At 43.6% G+C, this 26,509-nt stretch overlaps 1 protein-coding gene across 1 annotated transcript in view; it reads left to right on the top strand.

The window, feature by feature from the left end:
* The window catches only part of LOC106579593 (apoptosis regulator Bcl-2), a 74,899-nt gene extending 48,390 nt beyond the window's left edge, over nucleotides 1–26,509 (top strand). Inside the window, exon 2 of the mRNA XM_014159646.2 lies at nucleotides 25,267–26,509. Coding sequence (XP_014015121.2) covers nucleotides 25,267–25,395 — 129 coding nt within the window. The 3' untranslated portion in view covers nucleotides 25,396–26,509. The remainder of the gene's footprint in view (nucleotides 1–25,266) is intronic.

The following is a 26,509-nucleotide window of genomic DNA, read 5'->3' as shown; positions in this document are numbered from 1 at the left end:
TGAAGATCTTCTTCTGTTGGCACTCCAAAATGTCCCAGAAACATCACAAATGGTCCTTTTGTTTGATAATGTCCTTCTTTATGTCCCAAAAATTTCCATTTATTTGGCGCGTTTGATTCAGAAATTCACCGGTTTCAACTCGCCCAACATGCCTACAAAGTATCTAATAAGTTACCTGTAAACTTGGTCCAAACATTTCAAACAACGTTCCTAATCCAACCTTAGGTACCCTGAAACGTAAATAATCAATAAAATTTAAGACGGGAAATACTGTGTTCAATACCGGATAAAAACAACGTGAAGCGCGTTCCAGGTCACGCCCACCAAAAGACTTGAGTCCATCTGAGTGACACATGGAAAGAACAGGACTACTTCTTCATTTCTCAAAAGAAAAACATCAAACAATTTCTAAAGACTGTTGACATCTAGTGGAAGCCATAGGAACTGCAACCATATTCCTATTAAAAAGGGCTTCCCATAGAAAGCTAATGGAAAACAGATTGACCTAAAAAAAAAAGAATCCCTGGATGGATTGTGCTCGGGGTTTCGCCTGCCAAATCAGTTCTGTTTTACACAGACATTATTCAAACAGTTTTAGAAACGTCAGAGTGTTTTCTATCCAAGTCTACTAATAATATGCATATCCTAGCTTCTGGGCCTGATTAGCAGGCAGTTTACTTTGGGCATGCTTTTCATCCGGACGTGAAAATAGTGCCCCCTATCCATAAGAAGTTTAACCTCTTATGGCTAGGGGGCAGTATTTTCACGGCTGGATAAAAAACGTACCCGATTTAATCTGGTTACTAATCCTACCCAGTAACTAGAATATGCATATACTTATTATATATGGATAGAAAACACCCTAAAGTTTCTAAAACTGTTTGAATGGTGTCTGTGAGTATAACAGAATTCAAATGGCAGGTCAAAACCTGAGAGATTCCTTTACAGGAAGTGGCCTGTCTGACCATTTCTGGAACTTCTTTGCCATCTCTATCTTTTACAAAGGATCTCTGCTCTAACGTGACACTTCCTACGTCGTCCATGGGCGCTCAGAGCCCGGGAAAAACCTGAATGTCGTCATCCCAGCCCCAGGCTAAAACACATTATCGCCTGACCTGGCCGCCCCCGTCTTTGTGATTTTTTCCTCTGTTTGCCGAAAAGGAGATTCCCGGTCGGAATATTATCGCTTTTCTACGAGAAAAATGGCATAAAAATTGATTTTAAACAGCGGTTGACATGCTTCGAAGTACGGTAATGGAATATTTAGAATTTTTTTGTCACGAATTGCGCCATGCGCACGACCCTTATTTACCATTTCGGATAGTGTCTGGGACGCACGAACAAAACGCCGCTATTCGGATATAACGATGGATTATTTTGGACCAAACCAACATTTGTTATTGAAGTGGCAGTCCTGGGAGTGCATTCTGATGAAGACAACAAAAGGTAATCAAACTTTTATAATAGTAAATCTGATATTGGTGAGTGCTAAACTTGCCGGGTGTCTAAATAGCTAGCCCGTGATGGCTGGGCTATGTACTTAGAATATTGCGAAATGTGCTTTCACCAAAAAGCTATTTTAAAATCGGACATATCGAGTGCATAGAGGAGTTCTGTATCTATAATTCTTAAAATAATTGTTATGCTTTTTGTGAACGTTTATCGTCAGTAATTTAGTAAATTATTAGCAAATTCCTCCGGAAGTTTGCGGGGGGTATGCTAGTTCTGAACGTCACATGCTAATGTAAAAAGCTGTTTTTTGATATAAATATGAACTTGATTGAACAAAACATGCATGTATTGTATAACATAATGTCCTAGGTGTGTCATCTGATGAAGATCATCAAAGGTTAGTGCTGCATTTAGCTGTCTTCTGGGTTTTTGTGACATTATATGCTAGCTTGAAAAATGGGTGTCTGATTATTTCTGGCTTGGTACTCTGCTGACATAATCTAAGTGTTTGTTGGCACTTTTCTTGTTAAGATACTTAAAAGTGCGCAGCAGGGTTATTCTTCAGTCAAGGCAGTCTTGCTGAAGAAAATATGTATTGTTGCTTCTGATAACATTTCGGAAGAACCTTGAACATCCTCTGACATTGACCTATGAATCCGAAGGATTTACATGCTATCAGTGCTTCAACAATCCAACCACTACAATCAATCTGTAGATACCTCATCAAGCAACACTATGATGTCATGTGACGTAATGCAATAGTCTCTGTCATGCAATTAGGCAGTGTCAATATGTACATTATACCTCACCAAGAGTTTGGGTTTAGTTTTAGTTTCTTTCAATCTCTTTTTGCCTCTACTTTTGGGTAGAGATCGAGTTGCTGCTCTCACAGCAAACTTGAGCTGCCATGGGAACGCAGGGTACTGGTTGGGGGGACTAGATTCTGTGGCTCCAACATCAAACAACCTCAGTGCCATTGTGTGACCAGCCACACACACACACACACACACACACACATTCCTCCCTGCGATCGTGTCTTGCTGTTCAGAAAGCTGATACAAAATCCTACCCCAGTTCAAAGCCAGCAAGCTGGATGTGTGTGGTTGAAATGTGAAGGAGAGGTTGAAGAGAGAATGGACTGAGGAAGGGATATATAATGTACCACACATCATCAGTGGAACAGGAAGGGCAGGTTGAGGGATACGGTAAGTACCCCACATCATCAGTGGAACAGAAAGGGCAGGTTGAGGGATACGGTACGTACCCCACATCATCAGTGGAACAGAAAGGGCAGGTTGAGGGATACGGTAAGTACCCCACATCATCAGTGGAACAGAAAGGGCAGGTTGAGGGATACGGTACGTACCCCACATCATCAGTGGAACAGAAAGGGCAGGTTGAGGGATACGTGCATGCACCCCACATCATCAGTGGAACAGAAAGGGCAGGTTGAGGGATACGGTACGTACCCCACATAATCAGTGGAACAGAAAGGGCAGGTTGAGGGATACGGTAAGTACCCCACATCATCAGTGGAACAGAAAGGGCAGGTTGAGGGATACGGTACGTACCCCACATCATCAGTGGAACAGAAAGGGCAGGTTGAGGGATACGGTACGTACCCCACATCATCAGTGGAACAGAAAGGGCAGGTTGAGGGATACGGTACGCACCCCACATCATCAGTGGAACAGAAAGGGCAGGTTGAGGGATACGGTGCGTGCCCCACATCATCAGTGGAACAGAAAGGGCAGGTTGAGGGATACGGTACGTACCCCACATCATCAGTGGAACAGAAAGGGCAGGTTGAGGGATACGGTACGTACCCCACATCATCAGTGGAACAGAAAGGGCAGGTTGAGGGATACGGTACGTACCCCACATCATCAGTGGAACAGAAAGGGCAGGTTGAGGGATACGGTACGTACCCCACATCATCAGTGGAACAGAAAGGGCAGGTTGAGGGATACGGTACGTACCCCACATCATCAGTGGAACAGAAAGGGCAGGTTGAGGGATACGGTACGTACCCCACATCATCAGTGGAACAGAAAGGGCAGGTTGAGGGATACGGTACGTACCCCACATCATCAGTGGAACAGAAAGGGCAGGTTGAGGGATACGGTACGCACCCCACATCATCAGTGGAACAGAAAGGGCAGGTTGAGGGATACGGTACGTACCCCACATCATCAGTGGAAGAGAAAGGGCAGGTTGAGGGATACGGTGCACGTACCCCACATCATCAGTGGAAGAGAAAGGGCAGGTTGAGGGATACGGTGCACTGCCCCACATCATCAGTGGAAGAGAAAGGGCAGGTTGAGGGATACGGTGCACTGCCCCACATCATCAGTGGAACAGAAAGGGCAGGTTGAGGGATACGGTACGCACCCCACATCATCAGTGGAACAGAAAGGGCAGGTTGAGGGATACGGTACGCACCCACATCATCAGTGGAACAGAAAGGGCAGGTTGAGGGATACGGTACGTACCCCACATCATCAGTGGAACAGAAAGGGCAGGTTGAGGGATACGGTACGTACCCCACATCATCAGTGGAAGAGAAAGGGCAGGTTGAGGGATACGGTACGTACCCCACATCATCAGTGGAACAGAAAGGGCAGGTTGAGGGATACGGTACGTACCCCACATCATCAGTGGAACAGAAAGGGCAGGTTGAGGGATACGGTACGCATCCCCACATCATCAGTGGAACAGAAAGGGCAGGTTGAGGGATACGGTAAGTACCCCACATCATCAGTGGAAGAGAAAGGGCAGGTTGAGGGATACGTGCACGTACCCCACATCATCAGTGGAAGAGAAAGGGCAGGTTGAGGGATACGGTGCAGTGCCCCACATCATCAGTGGAACAGAAAGGGCAGTTTGAGGGATACGGTACGTACCCCACATCATCAGTGGAACAGAAAGGGCAGGTTGAGGGATACGGTAAGTACCCCACATCATCAGTGGAACAGAAAGGGCAGGTTGAGGGATACGGTACGTACCCCACATCATCAGTGGAACAGAAAGGGCAGGTTGAGGGATACGGTAAGTACCCCACATCATCAGTGGAACAGAAAGGGCAGGTTGAGGGATACGGTACGGGAGGAGGATGGTGAGGTTGAGAATGTCTCGCCTTCCAAAGACCCAACGAAAAGTCAGCAGCTGACTTAGGAAAATCAATTTTATTGTATTTATCCTGTATTTGGAACCCTTTCACTAATACAAGGTTCTAAGTAGTACTTTTTTCACCACCACAGGGTTCTACCTGGAACCAAAAAGGGTTATCCTATAGGGACATGACCTTGGCAGTGTGTATCAGAGTCAGCACTTTACACCTCGTCCCATGACAAAGAAAATGGGTGCGTCACCCTTTGCCATCCCGTCGATAGATTCTTCTTGGAACGCAGTGTTTTTTCACAGGTTTGCAGGTACTGGGCAGGCGGTAGAGTCTCTTTCTCACTTCTAGACACTGCAGGGATTTCACCTCATTCTAATGAATAGCAAGCTTTAAATGTGAGTCAGATTCTCTACTGCTGTGGCCCTTTACACACACAAACACACACACAGATATACTGGAACATTCAAGACCTCTACTAAGTAGGGAAAAAAATGGGTTTCCTAAATACTAAAGCATCCTAATCATAGTCAGCTTCTTATGACTTCCTGTGATTTAGTATACTGCAACTGTTCATCCTGAAAAATATAATGCCTAAGTTACCAAGCCAAGGCAACCTCAAGTCTGTATCCAAGCTCAAGGACTGTTTCGCAAGGCTTTTCCATCCCAATCATGAGGAAACATGCCTCTAGATCAGTTTCTTTCCCCTGACATGTTTTAAACAGTCAGAGCAGATTAATTACCCGGCCACATTAACAACAGCTAACTGCACTTACCACAGACGCTAAAGGCCAAGCAGGTCTTCACTGCTCTCTGGTGTAGTGGTGTCAAACATACAGAACAGCCTGTAAACCTGGGACGGCTCTGTGGTGGAAGAGGCCAACGGTTCCATCAGCCATTAATACATCAGATTATAAATAACCCCCAGCACCCTTTAGAGAAGAGAGAAATAGAGTCCTGGTGAATGGGGAGACTCAATGCCTCTACAGACTGAATGGCCTCCTGACTCTGTTGTGGTCAGTGTGTTCCATCCTAATAAGGACGGTGACAGTTGTCAGTGACAGAGGGTTGGATTTCAGAGTGACAGATTCATCGTTTCCTCGGATGTCCTTGCTTGGCGCTAAGCCAAGAGATGACCTCACCTAACCTCCCCCCTCAGAGTTAACAGCATGGACACAGCAACTCTAGACTAGGAACTGAGACACTCTTCATTCTTAGTCATATTTAAATGATGTTGATGTTGAGGCTGGGACATGTCTGTTCACGCTAAAGGTTCATTTTTAATATGTGTTGATTTGTTTCATCAAAGTACACCGGTGACATGCTTTCTCTGATCTTAATCAACGCCTTGTTTCATACATTTTAGATGTGCCCCCAACCCCCTCTGTCTTTGCTTCCTCCCTCATACATCATTCACTTTGACTAGCGTACACACAGAACACACCCACGCCCACTCATTACCATACAGTAATGTTCCAACAATGGTGAGCATTTTACAAACTAAAGGTTATGTAAGGTTCTTACAGCTTTGAACTATTATTTAATGTGTTCATTCTCACTTTATCTGCCTCTGTTCAAGAACAAGCATTTCGTCACTAAATAATAAACATTATTTTTTTCCATTAGCTAATATAAGTAATCTGCATGTGACACAATTTATACTTTTCCTGGGAAGGGATTTTTGCATAAATCCCTGTTGCCTTCCATTTTGGGCATTGGATATGGGGACAGAGAAACAAGGGGAAGGGGAGACAGCTGGATGGGGGGGCTCGGGGTAGTTCTATTTCCTTTCCCCCACTCTTCTTGTACCCTAATTGGCTCTCTAGGATCCTTTGGCAGAATAGTGAATGAAACCAGATCGGTGGACTCCATTGGCTGGGAGTAGTTTCACCCCCTCCATCCCTCTATTTCCACTTCCTGTCCAGTGCATCTGTTGAAGATAGCTATGCTCAGCCACGAACAGGACTTGCACTAGGGTTGAATGGCGGGAACACGGTTTCCGAGATTTTCCGGGATTTACCGCACAAAACCACTCCCTTCTCCCGGGAAAAATATCTGCAAGAAACCAGTAAATTACAATAAATGATTTATATGAACAACATGGCGTGAAATGGAACTGCTAAATTATACGTGATGTCTAAATCTGGCTTCTCTACAGCCTCTGCATGATGAATCAAGGCTCAGGGTGTGGACAGACAGCCCATCTCAGGGTGTGGACAGACAGCCCATCTCAGGGTGGGGACAGACAGACCATCTCAGTATGGAGTGCAGTTCACAATGCATGTAGACCTATCATCTCATCATGGTAACCTTTTTCTTGTGACAGGTAGGCCTTCATTTGCTGCAGCATAGCCTATGCTACAGTAATATAAAGACTGAATGCGCGTCTAATTTACCCATCACCATATGGCTTTCAGGGGTCACCTTGTTGTTTTATTGTAAAGATTATTGCACACTGTGACTGTCAACCACTGTGACTGTCAATTTAGACAAAACCCAAAAGCAGAGTTAACAGTATGGACACAGCAGCTTTAGACTAGGAACTAAGACATTCTTCATCCTTAGTCATATTTAAAATCTTTATCTAAAAGAGAGCGGGGTTGATGTTGAGGCTGGGACATGTCTGTTCACGCTAAAGGTTCATTTTTGATATGTGTTGATTTGTTTCATCAAAGTACACCGGTGACATGCTTTCTCTGATCTTAATCAACGCCTTGTTTCATACATTTTAGATGTGCCCCCAACCCCCTCTGTCTTTGCTTCCTCCCTCATACATCATTCACTTTGACTAGCGTACACACAGAACACACCCACGCCCACTCATTACCATACAGTAATGTTCCAACAATGGTGAGCATTTTACAAACTAAAGGTTACTTAAGGTTCTTACAGCTTTGAACTATTATTCAATGTGTTCATTCTCACTTTATCTGCCTCTGTTCAAGAACAAGCATTTCGTCACTAAATAATAAACATTATTTTTTTCCATTAGCTAATATAAGTAATCTGCATGTGACACAATTTATACTTTTCCTGGGAAGGGATTTTTGCATAAATCCCTGTTGCCTTCCATTTTGGGCATTGGATATGGGGACAGAGAAACAAGGGGAAGGGGAGACAGCTGGATGGGGGGGCTCGGGGTAGTTCTATTTCCTTTCCCCCACTCTTCTTGTACCCTAATTGGCTCTCTAGAATCCTTTGGCAGAATGGTGAATGAAACCAGATCGGTGGACTCCATTGGCTGGGAGTAGTTTCACCCCCTCCATCCCTCTATTTCCACTTCCTATCCAGTGCATCTGTTGAAGATAGCTATGCTCAGCCATGAACAGGGGTTGCACTAGGGTTGAATGGCGGGAACCCGGTTACCGAGATTTGCCGGGATTTGCCAACCAAAAACACTCCCCTTTCCCGGGAAAAATAACTGTGAGAAAACTGTAAATTATAATAAATGATTTATATGAACAGCATGGCGTGAAATGGAACTGCTAAATTATACGTGATGTCTAAATCTGGCTTCTCTACAGCCTCTGCATGATGAATCAAGGCTCAGGGTGTGGACAGACAGCCCATCTCAGGGTGGGGACAGACAGCCCATCTCAGGGTGGGGACAGACAGACCATCTCAGGGTGTGGACAGACAGCCCATCTCAGGGTGTGGACAGACAGCCCATCTCAGGGTGTGGACAGACAGCCCATCTCAGGGTGTGGACAGACAGCCCATCTCAGGGTGTGGACAGACAGCCCATCTCAGGGTGGGGACAGACAGACCATCTCAGTATGGAGTGCAGTTCACAATGCATGTAGACCTATCATCTCATCATAGTAACCTTTTTCTTGTGACAGGTAGGCCTTCATTTGCTGCAGCATAGCCTATGCTACAGTAATATAAAGACTGAATGCGCGTCTAATTTACCCATCGCCATATGGCTTTCAGGGGTCACCTTGTTGTTTTATTGTAAAGATTATTGCACACTGTGACTGTCAACCACTGTGACTGTCAATTTAGACAAAACCCAAAAGCATGCATTGAGGAGTAACACATTCAACATAGCTGTTTTTAGCACAAACAAACAAACATGCATAGTGACGGATGGGAGATAGAAGGATACACTATCTCTTTGTCTTCATTGCAAATTAGGACATAGGTTACTAGGGATGTGTGTGATACCATGATCATGCACTGTCAATCTCTCCTAAGAGGCCATTCTAAGCAGATCTAAGCTTTATTCCCTATTAAAACAACATACAATGGGGGAAAGTGGGGTAAGTTGAGCCAAAGGGGTAAGTTGAGCCAAAGGGGTAAGTTGAGCCACCCTTGTTTCTAGGAAACCATGCACAAAATGAATAATTTGACAAAATATTTAGGTAGAGGTCATCATTTCATGGAGTCTGTGAAGGAAAAAAAAATTGAAAGCAAGTTAGATCCAAAAAACAGATTTTCACCAGGTCAAATTAGTTTGTGTTAGAGGTTTCATGATGCTTGTATCTAAACCAAAGTAGATCATTTAAAGATTGTTCTATACATCTGTTGGGTACTCTATAAGCTTCAATATGAAGTCTAAAACCTAGCATAAGTTAAGCTAATGGTTGAGCCAATGGCAAGTTGAGCACAATTAAGTGTTTTCTTCCCAGGTGTAATGCAAGGCATTATCGCTGGGATATGAGGTAACAACAGGGCTTGACCTATGTTAAAAGTCTTTAAAACAGTACAAAGTGTTTGTTAGGTGTTAAGCCTGTGTTAAAATATGCTTAAAATGATTAAAAGACAAAAAAGCGATTGAGATTGTGTTGAATTGTGTTTGGGAAATAAAGATACATGGTTTTGAAAAGGTAGTGGTAATATTTCATTCAGTATAGACGTTTGTAGGTGGCTAAACTCACTATGTCCAACGGCTCAACTTACCCCATTCCCGGTAAGTTGTGCCTAGAGACCACTTTTTTAGGACAATTCAGATTATTTCCAGGGATACACAACATTCTGAAATACACTAAGTACACCAATCATTAGGAACACCTTCCTAATATTGAGTTGCACCCCCCTTTTTGCCTTCAGAACAGACTCAATTTGTCAGGGCATGAACTACAAGGTGTCAAATGCATTCTGCAGGGATGCTGGCCCATGCTGACTCCAATGCTTCCCACAGTAGCGTCAAGTTGGCTGGATGAACTGTTGATCATGAAAAACCCAGCAGCATTTCAGTTCTTGACCCAAACCGGTGCGCCTGGTAACTACTACCATACCCCGTTCAAAGGCACTTACATTTTTTGTCTTGCCCATTCCTCTCTGAATGGCACACATACACAATCATTGACTCAGTTATCTCAAGGCTTAAAAATCCTTCTTTAACCTGTCTCCTCCCCTTCATCTACACACTGATCGAAGTGGATTTAACAAGTGATGTCAATCAGTGATCATAGTTTTCACCTGGATTCACCTGGTCAGTCTATATCATGGAAAGAGCAGGTGTTTTTAATGTTTTGTACACTCAGTGTATATGTAGATATCTTTGTTAGAAAGAATACTACATTTCCCTTGATGGAGTGATGTTGAATGTAAAAAATGGCTCAACTTACCCCACTGTCCCCTAGAGAATTATTCCAAACCAAAACACGGTCAAGGGGAGGAGAGGACAAAGGGACTAAATAAAACCCATTAAGTAAAGTGGAGATGGGGTGGGGGGACATGCCCCAACCACCCCTCCAAGACAGAGGACTTTCCACGGTGGCCAATCTCATTACCCATAAGTCTCTCCTGAAACAGCAACAGTGTGACCCTCCTCTTGGTTCAGTGTCTGGTGCCATGTTACACGCTCCGAACCTTCCTAAACCACAATCCTCTCATGTCAGTGTGGGGCTGCCCGCCCTGGGTCACAGGGGTCAACGCCATAAAATAAGAAATAGAAGCAGAGTGGGGAAGCACAGAAGGGAGGGGGGATTGAACCTTGACCTCGTAATCCAATGCATCCTAAAAAGGTAATTGTTTTCAGTTTAAACTCCTGACTCTGGTACAGAGCAACAGACAAAACATAAATCTATCTCTCTCCCTCCAGGCTTCGTACATTTAACAACATTATTCATGTCTCATGCCTCTTACTCTTGCCAATAGCATTGTTAGGCCTTAAAGCACAACACTGAAATCCTGTTTCATCATTCAATTAAGGATAAAGGTATAAAGTGTGAGAAAATAATGATATAAGGTCTTGACTATGCTGCAGATTTATATGTGCTACCGCAAGTTAGTTACCGCTCCATGAGAATGTCAGCGTATGTTTTTTGCATTAAACACACGATAACATGATAACAAAATAAAATATATGAAATTGGGTCGACAAGACGCTAAGAGCAAAGACATTTTCTAGACAAGTTAATGTTTCCTCTATGGAAAAGAAAAAACATCACAAAGGGACAACATCTGCCCCAAGCTACTTCATCTAAACAAAATGATTTCCTGCTTTCTGCGTTGCGCTTGCCCGGCCGTGGGGTGCATACAGTGGGAGGTGCATCTGGAGCTAACGTTCAGGCCCTGTGGTTACTACATCAAAGCGGACACAATTCCCTTTCCCCACCCCTACTCTCTCTCTCTACCACACACATATTTACGTGCTCACACACACACCCTGGTCTACACACTGATTGGATAGAACTGTGAGGATGTGTGCTTTTTCATTTCTGTTTTTTTATCTGTGATGCTGACCCCCTGATGGAGGGTACCCTGGGAAGGGGGCCCCTGAAGTCAGGGGTGTGCCAACCTGTGCACAGTATGGGGGTCTGTCTTCACCTCCACTGCATTGCCTTAATGACTGGAATCTCGTTATTTCAAGGAGAAGAAATGCTTGTAAGACCTCATTAGTCCCCAGCAGGTCCATGATAGTGAGCTGTAAGAAGAGGAAGTGTTGCTAGGGTAACAGCTAAAAGGAAAGTTCTGAGAAATAAACACATTTCATTTTAGTGTAGTGGTCTGGGGCACTAGGGGCAGAGTTTTTTGTGTCAGATATCAATTTCCCCAGGAAGTCACTCTACGTTGTTTTAATTTAAAGTCAAGGTGATATACTGAACAGTACATGTATAACACAACACCGGTGTAGTTATTTCTGTGTTTAATGTGTATGAACCGTTCTAAAACATTGAAACGTTGTTGTTTGTAAATCCCAGCATGCATCTGTTCCAACAGTAACACACCATGACATAGTTACCGAGTCAAGACTCAAATTCCACTTGACCGTTTAGTCATGGTAACTAGTCTTCTCCAAGACTGTACTCTGATGCCACTGATGGTCATTAGTAGCCTATCAAACTGGCTAACTGCCCGTCACTAATGGCTTGGTACTCAGCGCTCTATTGTCCCTCTAATCACTCTGACATCAATCCAAATATACCCCTGTACCGACAGGTGCATGATAATGTTCCATTCTAAATCAAAACGAACTACTTTCACACCTATATTATTTAGTATATGTAAAAACAAGATTGAGAATTGAGAATAGTCTAATGCGTGACAATATTGTCACATGTGAATGATGCATTATTACCACTTGTGAATGATGTCCAGCGTGTGCAGTCTTAGGCAAGAAACAGCACATGCCTTTATTTAGACTTTTTCAAATCATAGTCACACACATCATGTAGCCTTGTCCAAAGGCCTATATGTTTTGATAAGGTTTGTATCACAACTAAAGTGTCCAAATAACTCCAAACTGGGCCTATAATCCTCGGACCCCTGGAACATAGTTGGAGAGCACATAGCCTGCAGAGCCTAGTGAAACGTGTTCTTATAAGCCCAGTCATTGCGCAATCATGTACGAAAACAGAGTTTTGACTGGCCCAGTTTTTTCGTGCTGCTATATTTCTTGCTTCATTCTTAAAATGAAGCACATGAATCCGCTTTACAACCAGTGTAGCGTACATAGGCGGCACTTGTGTTTCAAGTTTGTGGAAGCTAATTTTCTCTATAAAAATTCACCTTTACAAAAACAAGTATTTCTTTTTTTAACTAGGCAAGTCAGTTAAGAACAAATTCTTATTTACAGAAACACACACACACACAGTCAATTTTGTTCTGTGTACAATCCCAGTTTCGTCAATTGAGGTCACAACCAAAAGCTCCAAGGCAATACGATTTACTATCTTCCCTTGAATTTACAATAACGAATCAAAGGGCCTGGCTTTTGATCCAAATAACAGGTCAACTGTCATCTGTCAATTTACAATAAAGAATTCCACGCATCATTGTATTTGCAGACTTATGTAAAATAGACTACTATACCTTATGTGATGAGTAGATTGGATAGTCATAATTTAGGCTGACAATATAGCTCAATCACTGTTCGCAAAATGGCTGTTCAATGCCTGAGCGCATATAACGTAGAGTAGGCCTAGGCTATTGGGTATGGCCTTTTATAAACATATTTCATGTAATTCTACTACACTTATATGACTGGAGAAATTAGCAGTCTTTTTTAATACGACAAATTAAAGGGTATCCTACTCAGCTGACACTGACAAACAGATGAATAAAAATAACGTTGTCCATAAATTAGGCCTACGAGAAGTAGAGATGCAAATAGAATATGAAATCCATCTAAACTGGAGGAGGAAATTATTGTCCAAAACACTTTTAAGTCGTACTGACCTAACAATGATAAACAGTGAATTTGCAAAGTGCGCACTCACCGGAGATATTGCCGATGCTCTCCGCTGCTGCCAATAAGATAGGTTACAGGCCTACTGTTGTCCGCTCAATTAAGTTTAGAATTTGGATAACTAAAAGACAGTTTAGAGTATTTTTTACATTGTCATCTCTTTACAGTTATAACCATTTGCTTTCCAAACTATGTTTTTCCGAAATATTGCGATATGCCTGGTTTGACATCTCAACTTTTCACTGACCATTGATACTCAACAATAATCTGCCCAAATTGCGTGCGCTGCCTTTCCTTCTGACTGTAGGCAATGCAATTTAGAACAATCCAAACGATAAAAAAAACAACTATTATTCTTCTGTGGCCAAATCATGCTTTAGTAGCCTATTTTGAATGATTTTATTTATTTCTGTATAGACAGGAGTATGCTAATTAGGCTATATAGTTTTGCCAATTTAATTACATCTACTTCAGGGAAACATAGCTTCCCTAAACCTAGGACGCGCAGCCTGCGCTTGCATATTAAAAACGTAACCGCACGTAACCGCCATTCGCTATTCGAGTGCAGGCTACAGATGACATGTTTTTGTATGGGCCATTCTAAATCAAAATGTATTCCACGCTAGTAGACCAAATTAAATTAAGGATAGTCTGATTGGTAAAAAATATTATAAAGTGTTTGTCAAATTGTGAATGAGAGACTGATGTGCAGCCTGCGGAAGAAACAGAGCAGAGCTCATGCCTTTCATGCAACTTTTTTCAAGTCGTCATTAGAGTCGCGTCATGCAGCCTTAGAATGTATTAACAACCAAAACATGTAGCCCAACGTTTGTAGGACAACTAAAGTTACATTAACTCTAAATGAAGCATATAGGAGGACCTGTTTCTTTGTTAACCGCTCAACACAGAATATTCGCATGTGTGCACTCCCTCAAATAATTTGGAGAAAATATCCGTTCTATTTTATTCAGCTTTGTTTAATAGTATTCTTCATACTATAAAATAATATGTAAAATAATGGCACAGAATTCTTAGCCAATTTTGTCTGCTAAATGAACTTGTGTAGCGCACAGACATTTGACATAGCCAGATCAGGGCCTAACATAAGGACAACTCAGAATATGCTATTCTGTTCTTCTGAAATAGACCACATTTTCTTCATATCATGTTTCTTTAGACCTGTCTAAAATAAATAATGCATTTATTGTGATGGTGTAGGCTATTACGTTGATTTATACAACTTTTTTAAAATGTAGATGTTCCAAGGGTCTGCATCAGTGGCTTGTAAACTATGCGTGGAAGCCACAAGATGCTAAATGTGTTTTATGTTAATTAGCGGTCAATTAAAGTGAGACTGGCAGATATTTGCATGACGATCACCAGCTGACAAATGTCATGACTGCCACAGCTCTACACCCTCCTCTTCTTAGGCAGTGCAGTGTTAATCGTGCCTTGTTCCCTCTCCCATGGTGCATTTATATCTGTGGCCAGCTAATTAATCCGCTCTGATGGTTGAAAACATGACCGGAAAAACCTTACCCAGAGTCATGCTTCCACGTGATTGGATGGATGGAGACATTCGTGTTCAGCTCTGGGGTTATGAGACCTGAGGCCTTCTTGGCTGTATGGTACAGTTGTCAGTTGGGACGGGTTGACTCAGGTTAATGGCTTTGTGAAAGGATGTCAATGTGTTAGGGTATGGCTTGTCATAATGTGTTAGGGTAAGGCTCATAGGAGGCCTGTGAGCTAAACACACAGTGCATCATGGGATAGGCAGCAAGTAGATCAGCAAATAATTGCATTCTTAAACTCAAGAGTGTGTGATTGTCTGAGCTCATAATTTTCCAGGACTGACTACACTTGACATGTGACGTGACAAAGCCAGAGACCTGGAGGCCATGACATGAACTAAGGCCTTGTTTTCTCCTTAAGAGACTCAAATTAAAAGAAACACACACACACACACACACACAGTCAATGTTATTCTGTGTACAATCCCAGCATTGTCAATTGATGCCACAACCAAAAGCTCCAAGGCAATACGATTTACTTTCTTTCCTTGAACTTACAACAATGAATCAAAGGGCCTGGCTTTTGACGCAAACAACAGGTCAACTGTCACCTGACACGGTGGGTAGGCCTGAATCGGAAGCCTCCCCTTTTTCAGAGAGTTTTGCTTCCTTTCTCCTCTATTGCGACATCCTTCTGGCAATCTAAAACCGTTAAACTATTTTTTTTATGCCTGCCAGAAAAGAGGCCCTCTTAATAAAATCTGTGTGTGGGTTGGGGTCAGTGGAGGTTTTTCAGCACAAATGAGAGGCAGGGGGGATGTGTTGTTGCCAACATGTGACAGGTGCCTGAGCAGGGAAATGCCCTCAACGTTCCTATTCTCGTTCTCAACTCCCTGCCTGACAAGAATCCAAGAGGTAGTCCTTTGTTGGATCTTTGAGAATAACCGATCTCTTTTTGTTTTACACTAAGAACAACAAGGGATTTTTCTCAGTCCTTCCACATTAAGCAGACTACCTCACCTGGAATTGGACCACCTACGTCATTTGATCAAAGGCGATTACCTGGTATAGACTCTGGTTATACACAACCGGTCAAAAGTTTTAGAACACCTACTCATTCAAGGGTTTTTCATTATTTTGACTATTTTCTACATTACAGAATAATAGTGAAGACATCAAAACTATGAAATAAAACATATGGAATCATGTGGTAACCAAAACAAATCAAAATATATTTTATATTTGAGATTCTTCAAAGTAGCCACCCTTTGCCTTGATGACAGCTTTGCACACTCTTGGTATTCTCTCAACCAGCTTCATGAGATAGTCACCTGGAATGCATTTCAATTAACAGGTGTTCTTTGTTAAAAGTTAATTTGTGGAATTTCTTTCCTTCTTAATGAGTCTGAGCCAATCAGTTGTGTTGTGACAAGGTATGGACAGAATAAAGAAGATAGCCCTATTTGGAATAAGGATGTAACGTAACAAAATGTGGAAAAAGTTAAGGGGTCTGAATACTTTCCGAATGCACTGTATATATATATATATATATATATATATATATATATATATATATATATATATATATATAGGACAAACACTGACACAGACACACACACACTTGACAGAGACACACTGGACAGAGACACACAAATGGACACACACTGGACACACACACACTCTGGACACACACACACACACACTGGACACACACACACTGGACGGACACACACTGGATGGCATAACACATAAACACACACACACTGGACACGCTGGATGGGCATGCACACTGGACACGCACACTGGACACACACACACACACACACACACACACACTGGACACACACACACACACACCCACACTGGACACACACACATACCCACACCGGACACCGGCACACACACACTGGACACCGGCACACACACGCACCGGACACACACGCACCGGACACACACACCCACACTGGACACACACGCACCGGACACACACACACACACACACACACACACACACACACACACACACACACTGGACACACACACACACACTGGACACACACACCAACACTGGACACACACTCACACACTGAACGGACACGCACTGAGACACACACACGCACACTGGACACACACACACTCAACACACACACACCGACACTGGACACACACACACACACTGACACACACGCGTCTTCCTATAATTGTTAGGACCTTGACACAGGACCTTCATGACTGAACCTTTTGGTTCCTTTTCTGATCTTTAACCACTCTGCATTTTTATGATATATTTTACTGTTTGTGTTTGTACCACAGGAGGTTGGTGGGACCTTATTTGGGGAGGACAGGCTTGTAATGGCTGGAGTGGAATAAGTGGAATGGTATCAAACACGTGGTGTCCATGTGTTCCATTTCATTCACTCTGTTCCAGACATTATTATGAGCCGTCCTCCCCTCAGCAGCCTCCACTGGTATGTACTTTTGAATGCACCAATCTGTAAGTCGCTCTGGATAAGAGCGTCTGCTAAATGACGTAAATGTAAATGTAAATGTATATATGTCCTAGTTAATGTATGTAAGTAGAGAGAGGTGGAGTGTGAGACAGAGGGCTCAATTAAATCCATAGCGCTGAAGACCTGTACTACAACGCAATAAATTTAAAAGCAATGTTCCCGTGTAGACTGCATTCACACTAAACGCTGCGTATGTTGGCTCAATCGGAAATTCACTTTCAATTTCAACCGCGCTACAGCACAGAACTTCAGCGCTATGGATTGAATCAAGCCCAGAGACAGAGATAAAGAACAAACAGAGAGGGATGTGTATGATAGAGGTGAGAGACTCAGGGATATGGATATGAGAGAGAGGAAAGAGACCCAGGGATATGTAGATGAGAGAGAGGAAAGAGACCCAGGAATAAGGAAATGAGAGAGAAAAGAGACCCAGGGATAAGGAAATGAGAGAGAGGAAAGAGACCTGGGGATAAGGAAATGAGAGAGAGGAAAGAGACCCAGGGATAAGGAAATGAGAGAGAAGAAAGAGACCCAGGGATAAGGCTATGAGAGAGAGGAAAGAGACCCAGGGATAAGGAAATGAGAGAGAGAAAAGAGACCCAGGGATAAGGAAATGAGAGAGAGGAAAGAGACCCAGGGATAAGGAAATGAGAGAGAAGAAAGAGACCCAAGGATAAGGAAATGAGAGAGAGGAAAGAGACCCAGGGATAAGGAAATGAGAGAGAAGAAAGAGACCCAGGGATAAGGCTATGAGAGAGAGGAAAGAGACCCAGGGATAAGGAAATGAGAGAGAGAAAAGAGACCCAGGGATAAGGAAATGAGAGAGAGAAAAGAGACCCAGGAATAAGGAAATGAGAGAGAGGAAAGAGAAAGAGAGCACTTATGAGTTTGATCGTCTCTCCACAGTGAGCCATCCCATCATGCTGAACCCCCAGTGAACCGACAGAGATAACTCCCCAGATGAAGCATTCCTCCATTACCCAGTCTGATGACCTAATCAGCATCTCATGCAAATCCGTCTAAATCCCATCCATTTGGCTAATCCCCCTGGATTAAACGACCTCAAACCCCTAATAACCCATGTAAGGGTACCGTGAGTCAGAGCCTGTCACATTTGGCTGGCTTTGTCACATTACCTGGGCTCTGATCCAATCCATTAGGGAAAACTCTGGGAAAGGGCTTGGTTGGCTGTTTTTAGGTAGTATTGCTATTGATATTCCAAGGAAGTCAGTTATCATTGCGCTAATCAGGTTGTTGAAGAATAGGTACACTGATGGGTCAAATCAAAAATAATTATTGGTCACATATATGTGTTTAGCAGATGTTATTGCGGGTGTAGCGAAATGCTTGTGCTTCTAGCTCTGTCAGTGCAGTAATATCTAACAAGTAATATCTAACAATTACTCAACATATACCCAATACACACAAATCTAGTAACGGAATGGAATTAAGAATGTAAAATATATGGACGAGCAATGTCAGAGCGGCATAGAATAAGACACAGTAGAATAGTATAGGAAACAGTTATACATATGAGATGGGTAATGCAAGATATGTAGACATTATTAAAGTGACTAGTGTTCCATTTATTAAAGAGGCCAGTGATTTCAAGTCTAGGCAGCAGCCTCTATGTGCTTGTGATGGCTGTTTAACAGTCTGATGGCCTTGAGATAGAAGCTGTTTTTCAGTCTCTCGGTCCCAGCTTTGATGCTCTTGTACTGACCTCGCCTTCTGGATGATAACGAGGTGAACAGGCAGTGGCTCAGGTGGTTGTTGTCCTTGATGATATTTTTGGCCTTCCTGTGACATCGGGTGCTGTAGGTGTCCTGGAGGGCAGGTAGTTTGACCTCAGTGATGCGTTGGGCAGAACGCACCACCCTCTGGAGAGCCCTGCGGTTGTAGGCGGTGCAGTTGCCATACCAAGCAGTGATACAGCCCAACAGGATGCTCTTGATTGTGCACCTGTAAAAGTTTGTGAGGGTTTTAGGTGACATGCCAAATTTCTTCAGCTTCCTGAGGTTGAAGAGGTGCTGTTGCACCTTCTTCACCACACTGTCTGTGTGAGTGGACCATTTCAGTTTGTCAGTGATGTGTATGCCGAGGAACTTGACGCTTTCCATCTTCTCCACTGCAGTCCCGTCGATGTGGATAGGGGGGGTGTACCCTCTACTGTTTCCTGAAGTCCACAATCATCTCCTTTGTTTTGTTGACGTTGAGTGAGAGGTTATTTTCCTGCTACCACACTCCCAGAGCCCTCACCTTCCCCTACTACTGTTGTGTCATCTGCAAACTTGATGATTGCGTTGGAGGCGTGCTTGGCCATGCAGTCATGGGTGAACAGGAAGTACAGGAGGGGACTGAGCACACGTCCTTGTGGGACCCCAGTATTGAGGATCAGAGAAGTGGAGGTGTTGTTTCCTACCTTCACCGTGGCTATAACCAATGAGAATTCTCTTGGCAAATAATATGGTCGGCATTTGATTGTGAGGTATTCTAGATCAAGTGAACAAAAGGACTTGAGTTCCTGTATGTTATCACAATTACACCATGAGTCGTTAATCATGAAACATACACCCTGCCCTTCTTCTTCCCGGAGAGATATTTATTCCTGTCTGCGCGTATATCCCGAGAGAGCCATGTTTCCGTGAAGCAGAGTATGTTACAATTCCTAATGTCTCTCTGGAAAGAGACTCGCGCCCTGAGCTCGTCAACTTTATTATCCAGAGACTGAACATTAGCGAGTAATATACTCGGAAGCGGTGGGTGGTGTGTGCGTCTCCTAAATTGGACTAGAAGACCACTCCGAGTACCTCTCCTTCACCTCCATTGTTTTGGGTCGGCTTCTGGAGTCAGTTCAATTGCCCTGGGAGATGCGAACAAAGATTCTGCTTCGGGAAAGTCGTATTCCTGGTCGTGATGCTGGCAGTGCTGGTGAGTTATCGCCGCTCTGATATCCAATAATTCTTCCCAGGTGTATGTAATAACCCCCCAATAATTCTGGGCTAACAATGTAAGAAATAATACATAAAAAAACTAAATACTGCAAAGTTTCCTAAGAGCAAGAAGCGAGGCAGCCCTGCATGTTGGCGCCATTTTCAGGTTGAGTAAATGTCAGCGTTTTGTTTGTAAAGAGATGTCAGTAACACTACTTCTTAGGATGCATATAAAGCTTCTGCAAAGTCTGCATAACAAATAATGACATCTGTTTATAGAGCAATGGTCAGATGTGACATTCGGAAGATTCACAACTTACCCTTTACTAATATTTACTGACATCTTTACATAGTGGCCACTTTTTTTCATTCACCTCGCTGTTAACATTACGTAAGCCCGAACAAGTAGGCTAGTATATCCTGGTGGCCATGACAGCACTGGCGAAGCAAGTGGGTTTACTCCGCCCCAAAATCAGTCCACAAAAATAAGACCAGGAAGTGAGGAATTTTGGTTTGGAGGTCAATGAGAGAATGTTGAATTTGGTCAACATAAAATGTAATTATTCATTTGCTACATTAGGCTTATTTGATTGAATATAAGTTTTGTAATGGCTAGGTTGTTACAAATGCACTGATAATAAGTGGACACGTGGCATTTCTGCAAAAATGTTCACACGCGTATCTGCCCTTTCATTGGCTAGAATGGTCCCACCTGATCTCGCCTGCTCTCGCCTTCTATCTTTGAGGACATGTATTTCCATTGTTTAGACCGGTCACTGGTCCATCTTGTCAATATAACAGATCATCTTTGGCTCAGCTAGCTAGCTCAGCTGCTCCATCTAAAAGTCAGAGCTGCGTTCAGAGGTTATTAGTACTGGCCTTGGGAAAACAGAGCCGGTCTGTTCAAACACACGCCGGAAGCTTGCCGAGTGACAATGTTTGCCGAGGTGGGGGGAAAAACGTAAAGCAAACAGGGATGGAGGTAGCCAACCTGTCAACATGTTGGAAATCCAAGGGGTCCTGTCTGTCACCGACCCTCTGGCTAGCAAACAGGATAGCTGCTAAGAAAGGTTTACTCCAAATTAAAGTCATTGCATTCCTTGGGGACCTGCTCTTGTATTTGTGAGAGCAAAACATTAGACGAGGAGGAATGGAAGCCATTGGAGAGGACAGCACCATAAAGTAACCTGAAGAGAGAAAGAGGGTAGGGAGAGAGAGAGAGGGTAGGGAGAGAGAGGGTAGGGAGAGAGAGATAGAGGAGGAGAGAGAGGGTAGGGAGAGAGAGAGAGAGAGATAGAGGAGGAGAGAGCGAGAGGGTAGGGAGAGAGAGATAGAGGAGGAGAGAGAGGGTAGGGAGAGAGAGAGAGATAGAGGAGGAGAGAGAGGGTAGGGAGAGAGAGGGTAGGGAGAGAGAGAGATAGAGGAGGAGAGAGAGGGTAGGGAGAGAGAGAGAGGAGGAGAGAGAGGTTAGGGAGAGAGAGAGAGATAGAGGAGGAGAGAGAGATAGAGGAGGAGAGAGATAGAGGAGGAGAGAGAGGGTAGGGTAGGGAGAGAGAGATAGAGGAGGAGAGAGAGGGTAGGGAGAGAGAGATAGAGGAGGAGAGAGAGGGTAGGGAGAGAGAGATAGAGGAGGAGAGAGGGTAGGGAGAGAGAGATAGAGGAGAGAGAGGGGACAGAGTGTGTGTGTATCAGGTGATCAACAAAGCAGCTGTTGTTGCAGGTGTAAACACCTAATAGCCCTTGCTTGTGTGTCATAATGAAATACACACTGCACGTCTGCTCTATCTGGCCAGAGGGGGAACAAACGAGTCGAGAGAATGGAATAAACCATGACATCAAACCAGCGTTGGTATCTTTGGACTGACGTATGTCCATGTTTTGGACAGCTCTCTTGTCAGTGCTAGTGTATTGCCCCATACTGTGGAAGCACGACAGTGGACACAACTGTGACAACAGGGAACCAGTGTGACATCTACTCTTTACAGTACATGCACAAAGTTGCTTTGTTAACGCTGGATATGCATGATCAACTGTACTCGTCTGGACAACTGTTCCCCCAGCTGGAATCGATTAATGTAATTAGCCGTGATAGGACAACGTTTATGAATAAGCTAATGAGACAAGTAGAGGCAGTTCCTATTGTGATGCTGTCACGCCTCTGTATGACCAGACTGAGCAATCAAGGAATTTCCCATGATGTCATCAATCTCTTTTTTTGCTGAGTGGTGGAAATGTAGAGAAATTGTTCTCGTAATTGAACACTTTGAATGATGCACTTTTCAATTGATCATCTTTACTACAGTAAGCAGCGTGGGTGAATATTGGAAGTGGGAAGGATGGCTATAAACATGATATTTCTGGAAGAGAGGGGATTAAGTACATGATGTGATGCTGTGCTCGTCATACAAGACACAGGATATTGACCCGTGACTGTCAGAGAAAAGATCCATGACGTGCTTTTTCCTCAGTGACATTTAGTGTAGAATGAGGGAAGGTATGTGTGTATGGGAAATTGGGATTACTCCAAGACTTAAATCCAACTTCGTTGGCCTATCCATTCTAACTAGAGGATGATTCTGGACTATGAAGACAGACTTGTGTGAGCTACACCTCTGGATAAATGGTGCTGAATATTGCATCAGCGCTCTGACTTGAGCTAGGTCTTCTTTGCTCTCTGTCTCCCCTCTTCCCTCCAAGTCTCGTCTACTCTGACTGGTTTTGATGTGCAGCTGTGGGTTAACATCCCAGCACCAGAGCACGCCTCTACCCCTCTCCTTCTCCCCCCCTTTCTCTCTCTTTCCTCCCCTTCACGTCTCGTCATCTGCTCTAACTGGTTTTGATGTGCGGCGGTTGTGGGTTAACCTTCTCCCATGCAGCACGTTGGGGAAGCTTCCTTTTTGCAGTCTGTTACCCTCCTCCCAGGCAGCACGTTGTGGAACGCTGAACGCAGATGACGGGTTTGAGCTGCAGATGAGAGTCTGTGCCAAGTGTAATACGGTTCAAGTACGCTGCAATAAAAACAATGTGGCTTTACTTATTAAGCAGGCTACTCCTCTGTGTATGGGGAGGGGGGGAAGAAATCGTAGGCACACTAGTATTCAATCTAGTTTCAAGTTTCAAGTCTGAATGTCACATGCACAAGTACAGTGAAATGCCTTACAATCTATCAACCACGCACACACACACACGCACGCACGCACACACACACACACACGCACACACACACACTAGGATCTAGGGTTCTGGCCATAGAGTTCTGGCTGTAAAAAAGAAACACACAAATTTGTGAAGCTTTGTGAATACAGTGTTACATACCCAGCTCCTACTGCACAACCTGGGGTCACAGGTCACAGGTCACAACCACACACAGTAACAGTGTTTACAGTGATAAAACAGCCTTCGATGTCGACCAAAATACGTCAAACACTGGAGGCAGTCTAGCACCTGAGGCAGTATTACATCCTCTTAAACTAACTTTGTAAAGGTTCCATCTAGAGGAGCTGCAGTGGGATTATATTGCATCAGATTACATTTTTTCCAACTAGTTATAAAAAGCAAAGTATTACCAGGAACAGTGATTCATTAGGGTTATCCCCTTGCTTATCATTTTACAATTACACTACACTGAACACCCAGGGGGAAGAACCTGAACGTTTCCTTGTAACTGGTCATTTGGGGAAGAACCTGTTGCAAACCAAGATATGCTGAGATACATTTACATGTGGTTCATAGTCGTGTAGAATTTGATGTTTTGGTCTTGCTATGCCTGGCAAAGAAGGAGCGTAAATGTGTGTGTGTGTGTGTGTGTGTGTGTGTGTGTGTGTGTGTGTGTGTGTGTGTGTGTGTGTGTGTGTGTGTGTGTGTACAAGTTTTCCTACTTTATCAGAAACAAAATGTCCTGAAAGTCACCATAAAACCTGAAAAGTCACCACAATGACCTGAAAAGTCCTTACAATGACCTGAAAAGTTACCATATTGACCTGAAAAGTCACCACAATGACCTGAAAAGTCACCATAATGACCTAAAAAGTCACCATAATGACCTGAAAAGTCTCTCTGTGTGTGTGTGTGTGTGTGTGTGTGTGTGTGTGTGTGTGTGTGTGTGTGTGTGTGTGTGTGTGTGTGTGTGTGTGTGTGTGTGTGTGTGTGTGTGTGTGTGTGTGTGTGTGTGTGTGAGGCATTATTCTGAGTCTCTTTCTTACTGAGAGGCTGGCTGTGAGACATGGTTGTCTGTTCCTGTCTTTTGTCCCAATGTGTACCACAGACAGGGGAGGCTCAGGAGTAGAGCCTCAGAGATCTGGGCCACATGCAGCCATTGTCATTGAGACCTTGCTGGACCAAGGCCCAGGGGGGTTTGGGTTTCCTGATGCCTAGTGCCTATACATACACTGAGTGGACAAAACATTTCCATGACATAGACTGACCAGGTGAATCAGGTGAAAGCTATGATCGCTTATTGATGTCACTTGTTAAATCCACTTCAATCAGTGTAGATGAAGGGGAGGAGACAGGTTAAAGAAGGATTTTTAAGCCTTGAGACAATTGAGAAATGGATTGTGTATGTGTGCCATTCAGAGAGTAAACGGACAAAACAAAATATTTAAGTGCATTTAAATGGGGTATAGTAGTAGGTGCCAGGTGCACCGGTTTGTGTCAAGAACTGCAATGCTGCTGGGTTTTTCACGCTCAACAGTTTCCTGTGTGTATCAAGAATGGTCCACCACCCAAAGGACATTCAGCCAACTTGACACAACTGTGGGAAGCATTGGAGTCAACATTGGCCAGCAGTCCTGTGGAATGCTTTCAACACCTTGTAGAGTCTATTCCCTGACGAATTGAGGCTGTTCTGAGGGCAAAATGGGTTGCAACACAATATTAGGAAGGTGTTCCTAATGTCTTGTACACTCAGGGCTTGATGGGACACAAACTGATAATGTAACAAAGTCACATACACAGCAGGTGAATGTTCAGTAACCAGAATAAAGAACAGATGTAATGTTAAAGGGTGGCTTTGATGATGGTGATACTAACCTCTCTCTCTCCCCATCTCTCTCCCCGTCTCTCTCTGCCTCTCCCCGTCTCTCTCTCCCTCTCCCTCTCTCAGGACGCCTTTGTGGAGATCTATGAGCAGCAGAGGATCTCTCACTCCTGGCCGTACCTAAAGACAGTGTTCGGCCTGGCCGCCCTGGGAGCCGCTGGAGTCACCATCGGAGCCTTGTTCACCCAGAAGTGATTCAAAAGCCCCCAGAAGACCCTCCCTCTCGTCAATCGCCTGCTACCAGATGAAGGCTCCTTACCCAGTAGCCCCCCCCCTCAAAAAAAGGCCCACAGCAAGTTTTCTTTCCAAAACACTGGCAGCCTATAACTTTGCTGTGCACAGACTACAAGATTTCATCTCTCATTCCCATCTCTTTCGTTTTTCCTCATGTATCTATGAAAGCACCTCCCAGCTTAGCACTGCCCAGCCCGGGTCTGTAGCCTGGTTCTATCCCAGAGCTCCCGGCTCTTCAAAGGAAACTGCACAACTCTGTTACTCCCCAACTGCCAACAGAACAGTTCTTTCATACTCTATGACCCGTCCTCCTGCGAAATGAAAAGTACAGCCTTGTATATGCATACACACACAGACGGATGCACCCATGCATATTCTATACTACTGTAGGAACTTAACAACAAGGAATATCTATGGAAAGATTGAATACATACTTGTTGGATAATTATACACTCATACATAGACACACACCAACAGACACAATGAATATTGCATTTTGGAGGTGAACATATTCACACAAACTCAGCGTGCATTCTCACAACCAAATTACTTGTATGATATATGGTTAATGAACATAACACAACAAGTGATTGTTTATCCATAAACTGAAAAACAACCTGTTTTTTTAGATAACTGTTTTCAGCATGATTCTGTGGTACATGTAACATTGTAACAATGACACTGACCGAAAAGTAAAACAAAAACAAACAAAAACATCCCAAATGTACATTACACACCCAGCTTCCATCGCCAGCATGTGTGGTGAAAGTGGCCATTTTTGCCAGTGTCCATGTATGCATGATGCCTTTTGATGACATGGAGCACGTTTGGCAGAATGATTGGTTCGGACAAAGTCAGGGTTGTGTTCAGTGGGCCCGAAATGGAAGAAAACGGCCCGAAACCAAGAGTTACAATCCAAACTTGTCCAATAAGAAATGGTGATTTTTGTTTTCCGGCCTATTAAACACAGCCTAGGTGTTTTTCTATGTGTTTGGTTGGTGAAAGCTCACTGTACACAAACCCCCAAGGGAACTTCAATCAACAGATGAATTCCTTATTAAAGCGCTGATTGGTC

This window comes from Salmo salar, chromosome ssa19 (genome assembly GCF_905237065.1).
Source record: "Salmo salar chromosome ssa19, Ssal_v3.1, whole genome shotgun sequence".
In the NCBI taxonomy this organism is placed as follows: Eukaryota; Metazoa; Chordata; class Actinopteri; order Salmoniformes; family Salmonidae; genus Salmo; species Salmo salar.
This window is presented reverse-complemented; position numbering and strand designations above follow the sequence as displayed.